Source organism: Colobus angolensis, unplaced genomic scaffold, assembly GCF_000951035.1.
Source record: "Colobus angolensis palliatus isolate OR3802 unplaced genomic scaffold, Cang.pa_1.0 Scaffold318, whole genome shotgun sequence".
Lineage (NCBI taxonomy): Eukaryota > Metazoa > Chordata > Mammalia > Primates > Cercopithecidae > Colobus > Colobus angolensis.
Window position 1 is genome coordinate 655,951 of NW_012116466.1, and position 23,596 is coordinate 679,546.

General features: G+C 39.5%; 1 protein-coding gene across 2 annotated transcripts in view; it reads right to left on the reverse strand.

Moving 5' to 3' along the window:
* Window positions 1-23,596, reverse strand: part of IFT88 (intraflagellar transport 88) — a 134,894-nt gene that overhangs the window by 54,281 nt on the left and 57,017 nt on the right. For both annotated transcript variants that reach the window (XM_011951333.1, XM_011951334.1), the window contains 6 exons: window positions 19,789-19,888; window positions 14,637-14,723; window positions 7,653-7,839; window positions 4,844-4,952; window positions 2,630-2,780; window positions 1,270-1,385 (listed from right to left, as the gene is read on the reverse strand). In XM_011951333.1, coding sequence (XP_011806723.1) covers window positions 1,270-1,385; window positions 2,630-2,780; window positions 4,844-4,952; window positions 7,653-7,839; window positions 14,637-14,723; window positions 19,789-19,888 — 750 coding nt within the window. The remainder of the gene's footprint in view (window positions 1-1,269; window positions 1,386-2,629; window positions 2,781-4,843; window positions 4,953-7,652; window positions 7,840-14,636; window positions 14,724-19,788; window positions 19,889-23,596) is intronic.

Consider the following 23,596-nt stretch of genomic DNA (forward strand, 5'->3'; position numbering starts at 1 on the left):
CAAAGGATTATAAATCATGCTGCTATAAAGACACATGCACATGTATGTTTATTGCGGCACTATTCACAATAGCAAAGACTTGGAATCAACCCAAACGTCCATCAATGACAGACTGGATTAAGAAAATGTGGCACATATACACCATGGAATACTACGCAGCCATAAAAAAGGATGAGTTCGTGTCCTTTGTAGGGACACGGATGCAGCTGAAAACCGTCATTCTCAGCAAATTATCGCAAGAACAGAAAACCAAACACCACATGTTCTCACTCATAGGTGGGAACTGAACAATGAGATCACTTGCATACGGGAAGGGGATCACCACACACCGGGTCCTATTGTGGGGGTGGGGGGGATAGCATTAGGAGATATATTTAATGTAAATAACGAGTTAATGGGTGCAGCACACCAACATGGCACATGTATACGTATGTAACAAACCTGCACATTGTACACATGTACCCTAGAACTTAAAGTACAATAAAAATATATATTTTTTTGAATTTTTTTGAATCAGATACATATAAAACATTCTGATATGCACTTAAAGACATTGAAAACATTTTAATTTTTAATATATATCAATTATAAATTGAAATCAACAAAACTGTTTTGTATTAAGACTCTTTTAGAAATGAAACTTTTGTCTTAGGACTGAGATAGTCATTTTCTCATTGATAAAGAAATAATTGTTTGCTGAGGTATGAGTAAGAAAAACACATAAAGAAAAGTACCTTAAAGAGGATATTTTAAAATTCTATGCAAAGGGAAATATATTTATCACAATAAATACCACGTCAAACGGAATAAAACATAAGAAAATAAAAATAATTTGGCCAGACACAGTGGCTCATGTCTGTAATCCCAGCACTTTGAGAGGCTGAGGCGGGTGGATCACCTGAGGTCAGGAGTTCGAGAACAGCCTGGACAATATGGTGAAACCCTGTCTCTACTAAAATACAAAAAATTAGCTGGGTGTGGTGGCACATGCCCGTAATCCCAGATACTGGGGAGGCTGAAGCAGAAGAATCGCTTGAACTCGGGAGGCAGAGGTTGCAGTGAGCCAAGATCATGCCATTGCACTCCAGCCTGGGAAACAAGAGTGAAACTCCGTCTCAAACAAACAACAAACAAACAAAAATAATTTATGAATGTCCGTCCATCAACATCTGTTCTTAAATTTACTAGGTCTATCAGATACTAATTCTAGGGATTAAAAAAACTCAAGACATGACATTAACTAAACATAAAATCCTAATGATTACTTACTGCATAAGAGAAGCTCTTTCAAAGTACTGAATGGCTTTTTCCCAAAACTGCGTGTCAATGTAATAGGCTCCAAGCCACTCAATAACTTCAATATTACAAGGAAAATACCTATATGACTGGAAAAATATATGGAATGTAACAATACAACTTCAATGGCAACATTTAATTTACTTCTTTGAATACTTTACCTATTGAATAAATTTATCCAATATGACATTTCTTAATAAAGGAGTATAAGCTGTCCTAAGTACTTTGTAAATTCTGAAATTATATAATATTTAGAAAACCTAAGCTTTGCTTGACACATTTTTCAATTATCTGTAAATACTTCTGCTATAACAATATATGAGCTGAGTTCAATTAAATATTTAAAAGAATAAAAAAGAGATGCAAATCGTGCTTCAAGAGAAAAATGAATTTGTACTTCTTCTTATTATTAATATTATTAATTATTATTATTTTAAGACAGTCTCGCTCTGTCGCCCAGCCTGGAGTGTACTAACTGTGATCTTGGCTCACTACAATCTCTGCCTCCTGGGTTCCGGCAATTCTTGTGCCTTAGTCTCCTGAGTAGCTAGGATTACAGGCATGCCACAACCACACTTGGCTAATTTTTGTATTTTTAGTAGAGAGGGGGTTTCCTCATGTTGGCCAGGCTGGTCACATACTCCTGGCCTCAAGTGATCTGCCTTCCTTGGCCTCCCAAAGTGCTGGGATTAAAGGTATGGGCCACCACGCCTATCCTTTTAGCATTATTATTTTAGAGATGGGGTCTTGTTATGTTGCCTAGGCTGGTCTTGATCTCTTGGTCTTAAGCAATCCTCTCACTCTGGCCTCCCAAAGTGTTGAGATTATAGATGTGAGCCACCACACCCAGACCTATTTCATTTTTTTTCATTAAAACAAGTAAAAACCTACCTTCAGGCCTGGCGTGGTGGTAATCCTACCACTTTGGGAGGCTGAGGCGGGCAGATCAGCTGAGGTCAAGAGTTCGAGACCAGCCTGGCCAACACGGTGAAATGTCCCTCTACTAAAGATACAAAAATTAGCTGGGCGTGGTGGCGGGCGCCTGTAATCCCAGCTACTCGGGAGGCTGAGGCAAGAGAACTGCTTAAACCCAGGAGAAGGACGCTGCAGTGAGCCGAGACTACACTGTGCAGCAGCCTGGGTGACAGAGCAAGACTATCTCAAAACAAAACAAAACAAAACAAAAACTAATTTCATTTGCCAAGAATGCTTTATTTTAAATAAATCATTTTAAAACTGGGAAGATCTTCTAAAATTTCAAAGCCTTGCTGCCGTCTTTATAACAACTCATAAAATGCTACAACACAGAAGGAAATTAAGATAACACACCTACCTCATAGTAATATTGAAATGCTTGAGATTTATCTCCTTCATGATCATATAATTCTCCCAGTTTAGATAAAACTTGAGGATCGGTTGGAACAACACTGACCACCTGCATTAGCCATTCAATAGCTTGACTGGGATTTTCCATTAATTCATATCTTAGGCCACGTCAGTTAAGGAAAACACGTTTTCTAAATTCATTAATCAATAAACAAACTTAAAAAACATTACAATAACAATATTTCTTAGCCTACAGTAATGTGCTATTGTATATTGTTTCCTCTGGATTTCTCAGGGGTGGAGATGGAATGCAGCAGTACTGTGGAGGTAACATTCTTACTCCCTACATATAGCCTGCTTTCCCTTTTCCTTCATTACTATCCACTAAGATCAACTCCCAAATTTCTGGCAGAATTATTCAAAGTATTGTCCAAAAATTGTCCTTAATAAAAATGTCCTGAATGTTGCATCCAGTTATTCTCTCTCTCTTAACATGTTCAGCATATTAAGGGAATTACTTTCATGTGTTTTTCCTGTGAGTTTTCCCTAATTAGATTATAAACCCAAGGATAGTGGGTTTTTTTTTTTTTTCTGTAGCTTTCTTTAGTACCTACTAAGTCTTCTGTGTATATACAAATAATTTATTCATACCAATACTTTTTGACTAATTACTATTTATTTTATACATATTAGGTATCTCAGTGAAATGAAGATATTCCAATCCAAAGTTTATTGAAAAAGAAGCACTGTTTTCAATGGTGACAAGTGTGATACCAGAAAAATCTACTGTTTTTAATGATAACAAGTATGATACCACAAGAAAAAAAAAATGGAAATGTACTCAGTCTCAAATATATCAATTGCTTGACTTGATCCTAGCTGATCATAAACTGGGTAGTAAAAGATAATGACACTGCCAGTTTCAGAGAAATTAAATGAACAAAACAGAACAAAAAGACTACCAGGAGTAACTATGATGCTATCTGATCTAAAACTAATTTTTTTTTTTTTTTTTTAGGCAGTCCAGCTCTGCACCCAGGCTGGAGTGCCATGGCACTATCTTGGCTCACTGCAACCTCTGCCCCCCAGGTTCAAGTGATTCCCCTGCCTCAGTCTTGGGAGTAACTGGGATTACACGCGCCTGCCACAACACCTGGCTAATTTTTGTATTTATAGTAGAGATGGGGTTTCACCATGATGGCCAGGCTGGTCTCGAACTCCTGACCTCAAATGATTCGCCTGCCTCGGCCTCCCAAAGTGCTGGGATTACAGGTATGAGCCACTGTGCCTGGCTTAAAACTAAAATTTTTAAATAAAATTCTTTATCAAAAGTACAGCAGATGATACTTAAAATTATTAATGGTACACCTCACAATATACACAATTTTCTAAACATATTTGTATAAAATTTAAATCAAGATAACAGTAACCTGAAAACCCACCTAAGATGTTTAACGCTTCCCAATGTTGTGGCCAAAGCTTACTAAAATAAGGAGAGAAATTAAAGTGCTTTTCAAATAGCATGAAAAGCATTAAAAACATTAATACATTTCTGCTTTTTTAACCAAGAGCAGGGCTTATTAAGAAAGCTACGTGTTGTGGAAGAAACTGATGTGAGGGCAACATTTTATAGTTCTACAGTCCCCTGAGTTTGAAACATAATACTGATACACATAGTATACATTCAATAAATGACTATTAAATGAACAGAATGAATGAATGAGTTCATATGAAGAATTATGTAATTTTAGAGGGTAACAGTCTTTGGACACCTCATTATAGCCACAGGTCAGTTAAAAAAATAAGAAAAATTATCCAAACTCAATCAATAGTATGAATCAGTAATGAACAGTATTTTATTTAGTAAGTTAGTGCTTCAATGATACCCTACAAGCTTCAGAATTAATACAATGTTCTAAAGCACCAAACTGACTTTCAAGGAATGGCTTATATGTACCCAAATGTCATAATTACTTCAGTTATTTTCAAAATTTAATAAATAATAGTTTTAACCATTAATTCCTCTTTCAAAGCAAATGACATTTTAAAATAGCATTACTCAAATGATTTTTTTATCACATGATAATCTGCTAGTTAGATTATCCTCATCACTTACTTCAAATATTATCCTCAATTACTTCATTAAACTTATTTAATAATTGATCTTCAATCACAAATTGAGAGAATTAATAACTGTCCCTAAGTTTTTCTAATAAGATACATATTTGCTATCTGGTAAAGAACTTCCGCACTATTTCGTAGGATTGCATGAAGTTTCAGGAAACAGTCCAAAGCCTCATCCAGCCGATTTAGTTTCTCATAGGTAAGGCCTTAAAAAAAGAAAAAGAAAAAAAAGAAAACCTATAAGCATCATTATTGGTATTAATTTATTTAAAGTTAACAGAATAAATCTCAAAATATATGTAAATATTTATCCAGAAGAGAAAATGAAGACGAACTGAGGTTTTTGTTTTTTGATACAGGGTCTCACTCCTGCTGCCCATGCTGGAGTGTAGTGGCGCAAACATGGCTCACAGCAGCCTCGACCTCCCAGGCCCAGGTGATTCTCCTACCTCAGCCTCTCAAGTAGCTAGGATTATATGCGTGTGCTACCACGCCCAGTTAATTTTTTGTCTTTTTAGTAGAGACGGGATTTTGCCATATTGCTCAGGCTGGTCTGGAACTCCTAGCCTCAAGAGATCCACCTGCCTCAGCCTCCCAAAGTGCTGGGATTACAGGTATGAGCCACCACACCCGGCCAACTGAGAATGTTTATAAAGAATAATGTTAGGGTGGGGATTCTCCACTGGCAGACACCAAAAGATGCTACAAAGCTTCAGTGATTTTAAAAGTGTGGTGGGGGGCAGGAATAGACAAACAGACCAAGAGAACAGAACAAATAGTTCAGAAATGCACTCAATTATAGAGTTTAAAGACATTTAAAATCAGTGGGGAGGAAAATGCTAGTAATAAGTGGTGCCAGAACAACTGACTATACATTACTATTATTTTTTTGTGGGGGGGAGGGGCAGAGTCTTGCTCTTTCGTCCAGACTGGAGTGCAGTGGCTGATCTTGGCTCACTGCAAAATCCGCCTCCCGGGTTCACGCCATTCTCCTGCCTCAGTCTCCCGAGTAGCTGGGACTATAGGTGCCTGCAACCATGCCCAGCTAATTTTTTGTATTTTTAGTAGAGATTAGGGCTTCACTGTGTTAGTCTGGATGGTCTCCATCTCCTGACCTTGTGATCCGCCCGCCTCGGCCCCCCAAAGTGCTGGGATTTACATGCGTGAGCCACTGCACCCGGCCATTAATTTTTTTAAATGTAGATTCTTATTTCATAAAAAATGAACTCAAAATTTTGAAACTCAACAGAAAAAACAAAGCTATAAGAAGAGTATGAAAAGAAAATATAGAAAAATGATTTATAATCTTAAGGTAAGAAGGGCTTCATAAAGCAATAAACAAATGAATAAAGCAATAAACACAATTTTTTAAAATGACAAATTTGGCCAGGCGTGGTGGCTCATGCCTGTAACCCCATCACTTTGGGAGGCCGAGGCAGGTGGATCACTTGAGGTCAGGAGTTTGAGACCAGCCTGGCCAACACGGTGAAACCCTGTCTCTACTAAAAATGCAAAAAATTAGACTGGCATAGTGGAGCGTGCCTGTGGTTCCAGCTACGGCAGGAGAATCACTTGAATCTGGAAGGCGGAGGTTGCAGTGAGCTGAGATCATGCCACTGCACCCCTGCCTGGACAACAGAGTGAGACTCAGTCTCAAAAAAAAAAAAGATAAATTTTACTATATCAATAATAAAACAATTCTTCCATAGAAGAAATAAGAAACAAAGTTAAAACCTAAGCAATGGAGAAAGGAGAAATTAATAGTTACAAAACAAATAAATAAGGATATATCTAGGAAGCAAGCTCCTGCATGAAGACCTTTGTCCTCTCTTCAATGCTCTCTTCCCAGATACCCAAGTGGTCATAGCCTCCCTTCCTTCAGTGACTTGAAACATACATTCTCAATGAGGCTCTCCCAGACTCCACCTAAAATGGCTAATTCCTTCTTGCCTCCCCTGTTCTTCAAGGTTGGCAGTAGGCCTTCCCTCCTCCTTCAGGCAGGAGATTAAAGAGTCTTTTCTGGGAGGAAAGATACAATTGACTTATGGGCAGGTCTCCAGCTAAACAGAACAGACCAGACAGATGCCCTACAGCAGAGTACCAACCCATCAATCTCCTTCATGGACCTAGAGAGTCCACTCAGTTTTTAGCCATAAACTCCTGACATAACATAGAAAGGAGAATAAAATAAGCAAACCAAAGAAAGCAAAAAATACCTAGGCAGGGAGAAGAAAACTTCAGAAGAAACGTTATTAAGAATCCAAGAGACAAGACCCAGTACTGCACGGACATGCGTTTGCAAAACTGCAAATTCATGCCCGGGGTGATATTCATGCCCGGGATGATGATGCCCCATTTTAGGCAACCTCTGAAAGGCAGGGAGGAGAATGTGATGGTGGTAAGACTCCATGGCTTCTAATATTTGGCTTATTAAAAACAAAATCTGAAGTAAGGATGGCAAAATGTGAAAATGTGTTAAACTGGGGTGATAGGTACACAGGTATTTATTTCTTGTGTGTACTTTTATGTATGTTTGAAATTGTTCATAATTAAAAAGTAAGCAAATGGGATTTTTTCCCATCTATCGGCTTGGCAAAAGTTAAAAAGAATGATAATATCCAGTATTAGCAGAAATTTGGGAAATTAGGATTATACACTGTGATGGAAAAGCCTTTTTAGAGGGCAGTATAGCAAGCCTGATCCAAATTTTGCAGTGCATAACTCTTGAATCATTAATTCCATTAAAATAAACTATAATCTAAGAGGCAGTAGTCTTCAATTTTCTGTTAGAAGGAAGTCAACTCCTCCTCCTAATGTGTTCGAGCTCTTTAAGCAAAACAAAACAAAAACAAATACAAAGCAAAAAATAAATAATTTAAAAAGCAATTTCGTCTTGTTTCACTTACCAATATTATAAAGCGCTTCAGTACAAGAAGAATCATTTCTTAGAGCCTCTTTATAGAATTCAGCGGCCTTCTCATAATCACCATTTGCAAAAACTGTATTCCCTTTATTAGTAAGAGCTGCTGGATTATATCTATCAGAGTTCACAGCTATATCTGCATAGCTGCTGGCTTGTGCAAAATCCTTTCCCTAAGTAAAATACATATACAAAGTATTTGAATTTCATGAAATACTTTTTCTGACTGTTCTGAGATTATAGACATAATAAATAGACTTTCTGAGATTACAAATATAATGAACCAAAATATTTTACATATCGTGGTCTTGACAGTCTGAGTCTACATACGGGTTTTACTCATCAAGCCCAACCACCCAAGCTTCTGGTGATTGACTTCTCCAGTCTCATGGTTAGAATAACAACACTATTTATATGTAGGTGGTTCCATGCTCAACGCCCAAATTCCATGTCACCATTTGCTGCAGCGCTCCCCCTCCCACTGGAAGCCCTGAAATAGCTGCCACAAAAGCACTACCCTTCCTGCCCCTAGCACACTGGCTGCGTCACCTACTAGGTCTCTGCACTGGTGGCAATCCATTGTTTTTTTCCGTCTCCATGCCAAATGCTCTGTCAGGGCCTTGCCATCATTCAATTATTCACGTGAGCTACAGGAACCTCTGTTCTTAAACATCATGACCATCTGTGCCAGGTCAGCTTGGTTAACCCAGGAACTACATTTCTAAGAAGCTCCTTCACTATTAGGCTCTTGTCTAGACTTGGCCAAAAGAGGAACTTGTATGACATCTAGAATGCAGACCTGAAGCAGTGGCCTTTAGTCTCTGGAAGGCTTTTTCTTGTCATCAGATGCAGGACTGATGCAGAAGTGTCCATGGGTACCAGCTTCTCCTCACTCACTCCACTCCATGGGCAGCTCTTCTTCCTGACTATGCCATCCCTGCTCCATGACAGGGTTTGGCTGTGGCCCCCAGAGGAGGCAGCTGCACAGAGGTATCTGCTTCCCACAGAACTCCCCATGAAGGCCCTCTGGGTTCTACTGTGGCAGCTGGATGTGTGCGGCCACTCACTGACTGATGATGATTCCTCCTCAGATCTCCAGCTCCCCTACTACACCGTCACCACCAGGGCTCCTTCACAACTGTGTAACATTAAATTGCCATGCCCCTTCTCCCACGTCACTCACAGTGACCGTCCTTGGTTAAACTTTGTAAAAAGTTTAGATATAACTTATATATAATAAACCTGACCCCTTTAAAATGTAGAATTCTGTGGCATTTAGTAGGTTCACAAAGTTGTGCAACCACTGTCAATATCTACTTCCACCCTCAAAAGAAACCCTGTACCCATTAGTAGTCACTCCCCATTCTCCTCTGCCCCCAGCCCCTGGCAACCACTAATCTGTTTTCTGTCTCTATGCCTATTCTGGACACCAAATATAAATAGAATCATAAAATATGCAGTCTTTTGTGTCTGACTTCTTTCACTTAGCATAATATTTTTAAGGTCCGTCCATGTTTTAGCAGACATCTGTGCTGCAGTCCTTGTAAAGGCTGAATAACGTCCCACTGTGTGGATAGGCCACATGTCCTTTATCCACTCATTGTTGATGGGCACTTGGGTTGCTTCCAGGCTCCTTTATGGTTACTACAAATAACGCTGCCATGAACATTCATGTGCAAGTTTTTGTGTGAACTCTGATTGAACTCTGAAACAAAAATTGGTACCTACAAGTGGGGTGCTGCTGTTATAAAAACATGTAACATTGTCTTTTGGACTACGCAGCAGGCAAAACTGAGAAAAGCTGTGAGGGGCTGTGTTGGGGACTGGAGAGATGGTGGAGCATGAGTGAGCCTGCAAAGGCAGAAGGAATCATCAGAGGCTGGATAAAGAGCAAGCCGCACTGTCACCATGAAGCACTGACACAACTGGCACCCACAGAGTAGGTTGGAGGACAGGAAGTGCACCTGATAAATATGCCCCTGTGGCCAAGGCAATTTCTAGGCAGGATGCTGAAGGGCCAATGAACTGATTTTAACTGGGTATATAACTGATCAGGTATAGGAAGATAAAAATGAGCTAAGGAGAGAACTGTTCAGTTTGCAGGTAGAATTTCGAGAAAATATAGAAGAACTAGGACTCGCTAAGGTAGAAAATAAAATTATTTCATGTCTCTAGTTTCTTGTGGCGGCACAAGATTCTCAAAGTAGGACCTGGTGGCAGGTTAGGGAACAATTCAAAGGTGTGGCTGTAATACCTTTCGTAAACATCTCACAAAGATTTAAGGTCATACCTAGCAGACCTTCTCTCCCAGGTAGTGAAACGGGCTTCTAAGACACTTCAAGGCTCTGTTCCACAGCAGCTTATACACCTAGTGGGAAGGAGTCTGTCCTGAAAAGAATTATGGATGCAGCTGTTGAGACATGTGGGAAATCCTAACAAGACTTAGAGAAAACCCTCCAAGGTTTTAGGGGAGTTGTACTGACTGTTGTTAGTTTGGATTAAAGGCACAGATAGAGTCCAAAATGAAAAAAGCTTTCTGTGTCCCAAATGTCTCAGGGCAGAACACAGACTGAGAAAGTTAATCAGCTGCAAACACAGGCTATTTCTTTCTTTTCTTTCTTTTTTTTTTTTTTACATTTTACTTTAAGTTATGGGATACATGTGCAGAATGTGCAGGTTTGCTACATAGGTATACATGTGCCATGGTGGTTTGCTGCACCCATCAACCTGTCATCTAGGTTTTAATCCCCACATGCATTAGGTATTGGTCCTAATGCTCTCCCTTCCCTTGCCTTCCACTCCCTGACAGGCCGCAGTGTGTGATGCTCCCCTCCCTGTGTCCATGTGTTCTCATTGTTCAACTCTCGCTTATGAGTGAGAACATGCAGTGTTTGGTTTTCTGTTCCTGAAACATAGGCTATTTCTTATACAAAAGGAAGATGCTCTCAGAAGGCAGAGCCAAGAGTCATAGAGGAAAAAGAATTAGGGGGCCACTTCGAGGGAGCAGAGCTGGGCCCTAATCAAGGAATATTCCTTTTTCTCAGACTGGGGAGCACTGGCCACACCTGCTTTGCTAGGTTTCAGAATCATTAAGGAAAGTGACTGTGATGTGCCTCCATCCCTCCGCTTTGGAGATGAGTATCTTACAGGGGATGAGTGCCATGTCCTTTCATTCAGAAATCTTTGGATCAAGAAGAAAGAAACTGTGCCTGAGAAAGCTCCATTTCTTGTTTTTTTGTTTGTTTGAGACAGAGTCTCATTCTGTCGCCCAGGTTGGAATGCAGTGGCACGATCTTGGCTCACTGCGACCTCTGCCTTCCAGGTTCAAGCAATTCTCATGCCTCAGCCTCCCGAGTAGCTGGGACTACAGGCATGCACCACCATGCCTGGCTAATTTTTTATATTTTTGGTAGAGACAGGGTTTCACCGTGTTTAGTAGAGATGAGGTTTCACTATGTTGGCCAGGCTCAAACTCCTGGCCTCAAGTGATCCACCTGCCTCGGCCTCCCAAAGTGCTGGGATTACAGGCATGAGCCACCAAACCCAGCTGGAAAGCCCCATTTCTATCCAGACCTGATGTAGATCCTGGCCTTTGAACCTGATGCTGTGGTGGAATGAGACTCTGAGAGTCTTGGGAAGGCTATGAATAACTGGGGTCTGAGTGCAGGCAGTGGTAGATTGTTACAATAATGACTTCAGTGGATCACATCTCCCAGGATTCATGCATGACTCATTCAGGTATGATTCTCCCTCATGTTTGTTTTGTTCAATAAAATAATAACAAACTCAATGCGCTAATACATACCTGTGTACTGGGGTTTGTTCTCATGGAACCCAGTCCCACCTGAGAAGGCTGGGATTCCCTGCTGGGGATGCTCTGAGGGAAGACTGAGTTGCCCTGGCCAACAGTTCAGCTAAGTGACAGGCATGAGGTAGGAATTTGGAACATCCAGTCTCAGTTATGCCTCAGAGGATGGCAGCTGCATGAGTAAGGCCAGGCAAGCCCAGTGAAAGAAGCATCCAGGTGAACCCAGCTCACTGGGTAGAATGTAAGCAAATACCTGGTGATTTCAAGCCACTACGGTTTGGGGCAGTTCATTACACAGCAAGAGAAAATAGATACAACCATATGCCGGATACCAACAATATACTTTCAACGACATATCATATAAAACTACATAGGAGACCCATCACTTGGCCTCAAAACATTCTGATTACAACCATTTTCTTCAGAACCAAGCGTAAGAAATTGCTGATGAGATGCTCTAATAGCTCTGCTTGGTTGATTAAATTTAACAATTCTCTTTGCTTCTTTAAATTTTCTATTGGTCTCCTCCTGCACAGTCATCAAACTTCGTAAAGATCTGGTGACGAATTGGGTCAAAAAAATTCATTAGTGATTTTCTAAATTCAAAATTTAATGGCCATGATAGACACCATGCTTCACCCTGTGGACTTGCCCGTCAGAGCTGCTGGAAGTGCTACTGGCCACCAGCCTCAGCAGGCAGCCCTCTCTGGAAACTGGGTGGAAGACAGAGGCACCTGGTCCCCCTTCCTAGAGATGACCCTTTTTTGGGAGGCAGGCCACATCCAATGGCTGGCTGGTGTGGGGGTACAAAGGCCCACCCTCTCTCTTTTCCTGCCTCCTTGTGAAGAAGGTGCTTGCTTCTCCTTCTGCTGTGATTGTAAGTTTCCTGAGGTTTCCCTAGCCATACAAAAATGTCAGTCAATTAAACCTCTTTCTTTTATAAATTACCCAGTCTCGGGTATTTCTTTACAGCAGTGTGAGAACAGACTAACACACCTCCTGTCTACTTGTTTCTATCATTACAAAAAATGTTTAAATATATTTAAAAAGAAACTCAACATCTTTTCCCCCAATCAGCACCCCCGTCTAGACATGTAACTAACTGGTACCACTCTCCTACCAGCAGATTGAAGCACTGGAGTCATTCTTCAACCAGGAGTTTGGATCTCTTTCTTCATCTTTACATATATGAGGGATATGATACCTTTCCACTAGCAACAGCAGTTCAGCACAGCAGTGCTTCTCAGTGGTGCACAGATCAGAAGCTCTAAGAGGGACTGGAAACATGGTTTAATAAAATACCATGACTTTTTTTCTCATTTGTTAGTAAAGAAATGTTTAATAAGCACCTGTCATCAGCAAGGCACTGTGCACAATACAAAGCTGAAGCTGATGGGCTAATGGAGAAGAATCACATATAAACCATTCAAATACAATGCTGTAAGTGCAAACAAAATATTCTAGGAGCAGAAAGGAAGGTGAGAATATCTGCCAAGGAGAGTCAGGAAGGCTTCATATTGCAGTTGGGTCATGAAAGTAAATTTAAACAAGGGGTGGGATAATGGAATATTCTTACAATAAGGGCAGTTCTTGGAAATCTGTTAAGCCCATTCCTATGCCATTATTCTGAGCAAAACTTAAGCAAAACCCAAGACGCTGGAAATTTGAGAGTTAGTGGCTAAGGCAGAGTTAAGGAGTTGTGGTAGCCTTCTAATAGTTTACCGCCCAGGTATATGGTGAGGTCTGGGTTGCTGTCATGCCTTCATCTGGGCCCTTCCGTGGCCCTGCCACCTCAGCATCAACAGTTATTCCTAAGGAAAGCTCTTATAGGCTTCTTCTACACGCAGGACAAAATTAAATCTCAGATCATTTCCTCTAAGAATCATAGAATGACAGAATTGAAAAGGATACTGAAAAATTACACAGTTCAGTTGTTTCTAACCTCCAACCCTTAAAATCGTAGAGGTTCTCAAAGTGACAAATGAAAATCTACATTTTTTTTTTTGAGACAAGGTATCCATCACCGAACAGGAGTACAGTGGTACAATCATGGCTCACAGCAGCCTTGGCCTCCCCAGCTCAGGTGGATCCTCCCCCTCAGCCTTCCGAGTAGCTGGGACTACAGGCATGCACCACCATGCCCAGCTGATTTTTTGAACTTTTTGTAGAGACAGGCATTGTGTTGCCCAGACTGGTCTCAAACTCCTAGGCTCAAGTGATCCACATGCCTCAGCCTCCCAAAGTGCTGGAACTGTAGGCTTGAGGCACCACACCTACCTATAATCAATTTTCAATATTCAGAAAAAGCCTACCAGAAATTCTGAATTTTCTGGTGAAAAGAAATGACTCTTACACACACCTCCCTCCCAGCACTTTCTTGCCTCTGTATTTTTGTTTAGTCCCCGTCTCCCTACAAATGCCCCTTTCTATATTCTGACCTATAAGATCCAACTCTCTATGAAATCTTTCCTGAAAGCCCTAAATTAGAATGTTCTTTGCCTCCTCTGAATTTCTGAAGCACTTATTATCTATGTTAGTTGATTGTTCTCTACTTTAAACCTTCCTTCCTTGTCTACCTCCTTTGTTTCGAAGACAAGAACGTCCCCTTTAGGGAGCTTTTAGACTTCTGGTAGTCCCATGACTGGCATCCAGTAGATGCTCAATGAAAGCTTGTTAGAGATGATACTCTGTAACCTTACATAAATCTTTTAACCTGTCACTTTCTTTACTAATAACACAAAGGAGTTGAAACACATCTCTAGCTCTTCCAGCTGTACATTCCATAATCTATGATGTGATACTTATCACTACAATTTTTCTCCCTCCCTTCTCCTTCAGAGATGGTCTTCTCACTCACGTCTGCCAACTCAGCCCCTGGCCTGGCACTTGTCATGATCAGATCCTCTATACACCTCAGTCCACTTACTATTCTCCACCAGTATTCTTTGGGACTTCTCCTTAGGCATGATCCTCAGGCAGAAATTTAGCAATACAAAATTAGCAATACAAAAAAGAGTTAATCATATTAGCATATGATTAACCATTAAAATAGCACGTATAAACCATTAAAATACAATGCTGTAAGTGCAAACAAAATATTCTAGGAGCAGCAAGGAAGGAAGGTGCTAATATGATTAACTCTTAGTAGTAAAAAAAACTTACCATATAATACAGGGCTGAGAGATTGGTCGCAGCTGCACTTTTCACTCTATTGTCCTTTTTTTCCAACATTTTTAAGATCTCTACAGCCTAGAAATGGAATATCTGAAGGTTACCACCATTATAATACCACAGTACTCAAGCTTATGGTTGGGGAAAAGATCAGTGTTCCTGAAGGGTACAACCAGGGAAGGGCACAAAAGGGGTGGATTAACATGTTCAAGAAAACAGATTACAAGAAGAGAATTTCATTTGAGAACTAGAATTTATAAAAAAGAATAAAATGGAAAATCTGGAATTAAAAATATAATTAAGACAACAGAGCTGAAGAGAGGCCTGGTAACTGGAAGAAAGGTCAGTAGTAAGTAATGAGCCTTGGAAGGCTGGGCATGGTGGCTCATGCCTATAATCTCAGCACTTTGGGAGGCTGCGGCAGAAGAACTGCTTGAGGTCAGGAGTTTGAGACTAGACTGGGCATAGGCGTGAGACTCTGTCTAAAAAATAAAAATATGATAACAATAATAATAATGAGCCTTGGGAGTCATGTGATGCAGCTGAGTGTTTATCCTGCATAACGGGGTGGGCAATGAGGCCTTGAAAGGTTTTGCCTAAGAGACGTGATCAAATTTGATCTTTACAAAATAATTCTGAGGTTTCTGCTTCTGGCCATGACTGACCAGCCTATAGAAGACCATTCTTTGACGGAGAACAACTAGAAAGATTATAGAAAATACTAAAAATATTTTTTGAAGGCACTGTAGAGCTAGCAAAGCAATCAGGACTTCAAGGCCAAGGTCCCAGAAAATGTTCAGACTAAATGAAGCATGGCAAAATAGATGGCTAAAAAAGGTTCCTAGAAAAGAACACAAGAGACTTATGGGAGCATAATGAAAAGGTCTAACAGAAATGTAATTGGAGTTTCAGAAGGCCAAGAAGGAAAAATGGCACGGAATTTTTCAAAACCAGTAACAGAAAATAATTCTGGGAGTATTACAAAAAGTGATGTAAAGTAGATCCAAATATAATTACATTTTTAAATCATGAGAAATGAAAGTATGTTTTTAACTACCTGGCAGGTCTGAGACAATCCTAACCAAATAAGATGTGTGGAACGCTCAGACACTTTACATGAAAGGTAAATGAGTATTCAACCTAGAAATTGCTACAGAGTATCAGAAAGAAAAAACAAGGTAGAGAAAGGCACTGGGTCTTCCTTCCTTCCTTCCTCTTAAAACACATTTACTGATTAGAGGACGCTGGACTCTTGGTGCCTCCCGCTCCTAGAAAGCAGCTGTGTACAAGCAAAAGTAACCATGTTAGCGTTTACAATGGTTGTCAGCTACAGCTGTTGCAAATGTCTGACAGATTCTGAGATGTAGGCTCTTCAGTGTTTGACCTCAAATGAAGTACCAGTAGGCACACTGACTCAATTTTTTTGAAGGACACAAGATTTTAAAACATTCAGTTTCAGATACTTTGGTTAGAATATGAGTAAATTGTTATCCTTTTTTGTATTATTTGCACAACAAAGTTGCCAAGCAAATTATTCTTTTAAAGGGTTTTTGATGACTTCAAAGAAAACTGATGGAAGTTTCTAGGTCAGCAGTTTACAATTCTACAAAGTAAACACTGGAAAAGAAAAACCCAAACATGGTATCCTCACTTTAAAGATTCTATCATTTGCTTTCTTGGAAAGATCTTACAACACTGCCACAAGTTCCTTAAATTTACCTAAAAAAAATTGCTGCTAATACTGCTTATCCTATAGAAACTACCTCACTGATTCTTTATACAACCTCCACAACTATTAATATGAAAGCTACCACTGTTTTGAATCTCTAAGTTTTATAAGCTGCATTTCACTTTAAATAAGAATTGAGATAGTTTAATCTTCACTTTTAGACTGTGTCACAATAAATGGTATATTACTTTGAAATATAAGGCACTTGGACAGGTGTAACTCATATACCCATTAAACTCTCCAAAGTGTACAGGAAAAGAAAGCTATTCTCTACAACATCCACAAAACAATACAAAAAGAATGCTAACAAGCAATAAAAACAATTTTTTTTAAAAAAAGGAGTGTTATAGTCCTTTGTATCATTCCTTTTAGAAGCAGCCATTTACATTATAGTCAAGGAAATGTGTTAAATTTTTAAATTTTGATATATACTACTTTGTAACTCATTAATAACAATACTTTAAGGCTATATTTAACATCAAATCTATTTTCTCCCAAAATGGTTATGAATCCAAAAAACAGTGCAATCCAAAACTATTATTTAAAAAACTTGGCAAAGGTATTTACAACTTAAAACATCCTAAACGGATATCATGTGACAAACTAAAAACACTTCATATTATACGTTTCTAAACTATGATCTATTCTAAAAAGGCGACATAATTATTCTAATAAAAGGAACACTCTCGGGTATTTTTTGGCTCAAGTTTTTGTTTTGAAACAGGCTGTTTTCATAACTGTTCTCTACATGTCCATAAATCTATATAAAATACTTGTTTTTAAAAGTAGAATATTGTAAGTTTATTTATAAATGGAACTGATAAAAGTGCAGTCAAAATGGCAAAACAAAAAATAAAAACAATGTTAGCTTGTTTGTTTGTTTCCCTGAAAACAATGAGGAAAAGGGATCTATGTCTGTCCTGGTCTCCTTTCCCAGCTGATGCCATCTAGCTCCCGGCTTCAGCATTCCGCTGAGCCTGCCCTATACTGAAACTGGCCTCCAGGCCAATGGCTTCATTTCATCCACTTTGGGCTTTCTGGCAGAGTCTATTTTTTCAATTACAAAAGTGGCTACAAACACCATTATTATCAAAAAGACCCATACTCTGTGATTTCAGCATCTTTTTCCTGAAAAAAAAAAAAAAAGTATTTAGAGCTAACTCCAGAACTATATCCTCACAGAAGACATACATTTTTCTTTTGCACTTTGAATTGTAAATAAAGTAGTTGCCATCAAATGATTATTATGAGATATGTCAACTTTTTCACTTAATAACATTTCTTTCAAACTAAGATTGTATTATACCCACCTCATAATACTTACAATATACAAACAAAAGAAAGACAGAGTGAAAGCAGCAATGATGAAAAGAAAGCAGAAATGGCATTTAAAAAAAAAATCAGTAAACCAATTGATATTAAAAACTTGAAAATGCAAATGGAACGTAAGATATTTTGAACGAGAATAGCTAGGAAAGCACAGATAGTAAGATCTGAGTTCAATAGGTTTTAACATTTAAAAATTAGAGTGTTTATTGCTTAATAAACATAGTTTTAAAACATGAGCTATGACAATGCATTCTTAACCTTTTTTTTTTTTTTTGAGATGAAGTCTCACTCTGTGCAGTGGTGGGATCTCAGCTCACTGCAACTTCCACCTCCTGGGTTCAAGCAATTCTCCTGTCTCAGCCTCCCGAGTAGCTGGGACTACAGGCACACACCACCAGGCCCGGCTAATTTTTGTATTTTCAGTAGAGACGGGGTTTCGCCATATTGGTTAGGCTGGTCTCAAAACTCTTGACCTCAGGTGATCCACCTGCCTCGGCCTCCCAAAGTGCTGAGATTACAGGTGTGAGCCACTGCACCCGGCCTCTTAACCCTTTCTAAAAAGATCATTTAAAAATAAAATGTCAAAGGAAAACTGTGCAAACATGGTTTTCTCCATTTTGTCATCTATTACAGTACATGTCACACACAAAATTTTTTTGTCCATATAGCACTTTAGCAAGATAATAAAGACCAATTTGATTCACGTCACTTCCATATAAAAAGCATTACAACAACGTTAGAGAGTCACTGGAGGCATTTTTCATGACCAAGGATGTGATGATCAAATGACAGGATAGATACTTTGAAAAGTCTTTTTCAAATGTTTTGTAAATGCTCAAAAAATTAAGCTCAGTAAATTAACATATGCATTGGAACCACCCCATAGTACTACATTAATTATTATATTTATTTCATGAACACTAAGGTTGCTTTTTCCTACTCTCACATTCTTTGAGTAGATAGTATTCTCCCCACTTCCTTTGTTAGTCCTTTCTGTTGTCTCCCAGAGCAAAAAGTTCTCTAAATAGGAAGACAAACTGAAAGCACAGGCTTGGGAGAGGATGTGGGAAAGATGCTACAGCTTTCTCTGGTCCTTGCTCTCTGGATCTAACTGCAAAGAGCTGAGTTTTCTAGTTGCTGGCATATAATGACACTAACCACTGGTGTTACAGACTAGGACATCAAGTCATTCTGTTTACTCTCTTTGGTTATCCTTTCTTACAGCTGTCTAAGCTTCTTGATTTTGTGTTAGCCCTGTCCTAACTGAGAGACTGCTGAAGGGGGAGCACCCACTCTACCCCCACCCAAGGTAGCAAGGGAGCAGCAGTGCCAGTGAGAGATCTGCAGGGTTCTAAAACCCCATATAGCCACATATGGACCCTTCCATTCCCAATGAAGTGTCAATGAGGAAACCAAACATATAAAACAGACTACAAGGAAGCTGCTCTGGTGAGAATGGTAGGCTCCAGGCTTCCCATGCTCCCTAGCATAATCAGTGTTCCTAAAAACTTTATGCTTTGGGGAACACTTTGAAAACCTCTAGGGTAAAGTTAATCTCCGGAATAGAATATGGTTTATAATTTAGCAACCATGCTATACAAAGAAAGTATTTTAAGAAACAACGGCCAGGCACCGTGGCCCACGCCTGTAATCCCAGCACTTTAGGATCACGAGGTCAGGAGATCAAGACCATCCTGGCTAACACGGTGAAACCTTGTCTCTACTAAAAATACCAAAAATTAGCCAGGCATGGTAGCGGGTGCCTATAGTACCAGCTACTCGGGAGGCTGAGGCAGGAGAATGGTGTGAACCCGGGAGGCGGAGCTTGCAGTGAGCCGAGATCGTGCCACTGCACTCCAGCCTAGGCGACAGAGAGAGACTCTGTCTAAAAAAAAAAAGAAACAACAGACAAAAATTAATGAAAGTTTAAAACTACTTTAATGAAAATTATGATAAAATAGAAATAAAAATATTAAACTTCAGAATAATCACAGATAACATTATTCTAGAAAGGAGTTTCCCTGTTTTTATTGCTTTGACCAATTAAGATATGGAATTCCATCTGAAAAGTTTTTTAAAACTTACCTGGTTATAGTCCTTTTGTCTCAAGTATGTAACTGCTTTGTTTATTTCCAGATCATTGGCTAGCTCTACATATTGAGAAGCTTTCACCACTTCCACGCACCTATAAGGGAAAGCATAAAAAAGCTTACTTGATTTCATTGTAGTATATTGATGCTGTTGGTTTTCTTAAATGTGGCTTTTCAAAGATTTTTTAAAGGGTCCCTAGTACTCTGTAAAGGTAAGCACTTGATTTGCTCCAACACAGGTTTTAAGTTACTGAAGTCTTCAGTTCTAAATTACTTTTCTCACCCAATTTATCACTAGCCTATTTTAATTTCTAATCAATTTAAGTAAAAATTGGATTGATATCTACATTCTCATTTTTGAATTAACTATTGTAACAATTTCAATTTGTAACAGATGACAGTTTCCATATATTTTTCCATCTTAAATGCTCTCATGGCGAGAAAAATTTTACAGAACTTGTAGAATATATTTAATTTGTGTGCCAACTTAAATAGATCTGTTTATGAAAGCACAAAACATTTGCTGTTTACTCTGTATTGGGGCAGTGCTAATTGCTTTACAAGCTTTAATACGTTTAACCCTCACAACAACCCTAAAAGGATTATTTTTATTTTATAGATAGGAAAATGGAAGATCTGAGATCACATTGATTATAACAAATGTACCACACTGGAATAGCATACTGGTGAGGGAGGCTCTGGGTAGGAAGTGGGGAAAGTATATGGAAACTCTGTACATTCTGCTCAATTATGCTAAGAAACTAAAACTGCTCTAAAAAAAAAAAGTCTTTTGATTTTTTACTTTTTTAAAAAAGTCTTTTTTGTTTTAATCTCAGCAGGTTTTTGGAAAATTGACAAGCTGGTTTTAAAATCTATGTGGAAATGAGAAAAACCAAGAATACTCAAGGTAATCCTCAGCAACAAGGCTGGAGGACTTATACTGACTGCTCTAGTGTATGCAGGCTGCTATAATGAAATACCATAAACTCAGCCGGGTGCAGTGGCTCACACCTGTAATCCCAGCAGTTTGGGAGGCCGAGGTGGGCAGATCACTTGAGGCCAGAAGTTTGGGACCAGGCTGGCCAATATGGCTAAATCCTGTCTCTACTAAAAATACAAAACTTAGCCACATGTGGTGGCACTGTGCCTTTAGTCCCAGATACTTGGGAGGCTAAGTTACGAGAATTTCCTGAAACTAGGGAGGTGGAGCTTGCAGTGAGCCGAGATTGCGCCACTGCACGCTAGCCTGGGTGACAGAGCAAGACTCTGTCTAAAAAACAAACAAACAAACAAAAAAACCAAACCATAAACTAGGTAGCCCGAACAACAGACATTGATTTTTCACAGTTATGAGACTGAGAAGTCCAAGAACTAGACGCCAGCAGGGTGGGTGTCTGGTGAGGGCCCACTTCCGGGTTCACAGAATGCTGTCTTTTTGCTGTGTCCTCACATAACAGTAGGGGCTAGCTAGCTCTCCAGGGTCTCTTTTTACAAGGGCACTAATCCCGTTCAAAAAGTGTCCTACCAGCTGGGTATGGTGGCTCACACCTGTAGTCTCAGCACTTTGGGAGGCCGAGACGGGCGGATCACGAGGTCAGGAGATCGAGACCATCCTGGCTAAAACGGTGAAACCCCATCTCTATTAAAATACAAAAAATCAGCCAGGAATGGTGGCGTGCGCCTGTAGTCCCAGCTACTCAGGAGGCTGAGGCAGGGGAATTGCTTGAACCCGGGAGGTGGAGCTTGCAGTGAGCCGAGATCGCGCCACTCACTCCAGCCTGGCGATAGAGTGAGACTCCGTTTCAAAAAACAAAAATAAAAATCAAGCGTCCTACCTTCATGTCCTAATCACCTTGAAAGGGACGACCTCCTAATACTACGACCTTGGGGGTTAGGATTTCAACATATGAATTTTGGGGGAACACAAATATTCAGATCATAGCACTCCAGACATCAAGTGTTACTATAAACTATAGAAATGTAAGCAATGTGGTTTGACTGCAAGAGTAGAGAAATGGACCAAAGGGATTGAATAGAGAGTCTACAAACAGACTAATGTACAGTCACTTGGTATATGTCAAAGGTGACATTACAGTGCAGTGGAAAAAGTAAACTATTTTCCATAAATGATGCTGGGTTAACTGGATAGCCCTGGAGAGAGAAGGGCCGGGCGCGGTGGCTCAAGCCTGTAATCCCAGCACTTTGGGAGGCCGAGACGGGCGGATCACGAGGTCAGGAGATGGAGACCATCCTGGCTAACACGGTGAAACCCCGCCTCTACTAAAAAATACAAAAAACTAGCCGGGCGAGGTGGCGGGCGCCTATAGTCCCAGCTACTCGGGAGGCTGAGACAGGAGAATGGCGGGAACCCGGGAGACGGAGCTTGCAGAGCTGAGATCCGGGGGCGACAGAGCGAGACTCCGTCTCAAAAAAAAAAAAAAAAAAAAGAGAGAGAGAGAGAAAAGAAAAAAAATCTTGACCTTACTTCATACTACACACAAAAATCAATTCCATAGAGATCCTGTATCTAAATGTGAAAAGTAAAACCTCTAGAAGAAAACATAAGAAAATATTTTCATGAAGTTGGGGTATGCAAAAGTTGCCTTAAAAGGACACAAAAAGAACTAACCAAAGAAAGACAAACAAGGGCAAAAGTCTTGAACGGGAACTTCTCAAAAAATAATATTCATATGGCAAATAGACATACAAAATCAGCTGTCAGTGAAATGCAAATTAAAACTACAATGAGATGCCACCAGTATGGCTGGCTAAAATGAAAAAATACAAAATACACCAAGCATTTGTAAACTATTCGAATTTTCATGCACTCTTGGTGGGGGTGTAAACAAGTATAGGAACTTTGGAAAACTGTTTAGCGGTATCAAAGCTGGACATATACACACGCTAGGACCAAGCCATTCCACGCATAGGTATACATCGAACAGAAATGTAGGCACCACCCACCAAGAGACATGCACAATTGTACCATAATACTGATAGGAGCATTTACAACAGGTGCAAACTGCAAATCACAATGCCCAGTCACATTGAAATGGATACATTTTTACATATTAATACCATGAACTACTAGATAGCAATGAAAATGAACAAACCACAGCTACATGCGAGGACACGGACAACACTTACAAACATAGAGTAAAAGAAGTCATATGCAGAAGAATATGTACAGTACAATCCATTTATATAATGCTTTTAAAACCTGGCAAAACTAAATTATGGATGCCTGCTTAGGTGGTTAAAGTATGAAGAAAAGCAAGTAAGTGATTATCATCAAAGTCACTCTTCAGGGACATCAGTCACTCTTCAGAATTGGGTAGGCCAGTGATTAGGATTGGCATTTTGCAAGGTGCTAACAATGTTCTATTCTTTAAATTTTACTTATTAGGGTATGCAATGGTTAAATGTTTGTTTGTTTTGTGATGTATCATTGAGCTGAGTTACCATTTTGGATAATTTTTTGTATATTTAACAAACATAAACAAATCCAGAAAAAAGGTTAAAAATAATGTAATCGTATACAAATAAGTTAACAGAAATACAGTAAGAATGCCAGAAGAATTCATAGTAAAAATTGCAAGTAATTGCAGGACTAAGTTTTCTCTTCTGTTTTTCAGTAAAACTGGAATTATGTGTAATTTCCATTACACATAAGAGTTACCTGGACAGCATTAAAAAATATAGATGCTGGCTGGGCGCGGTGGCTCAAGCCTGTAATCCCAGCACTTTGGGAGGCCGAGACGGGCGGATCACGAGGTCAGGAGATCGAGACCATCCTGGCTAAC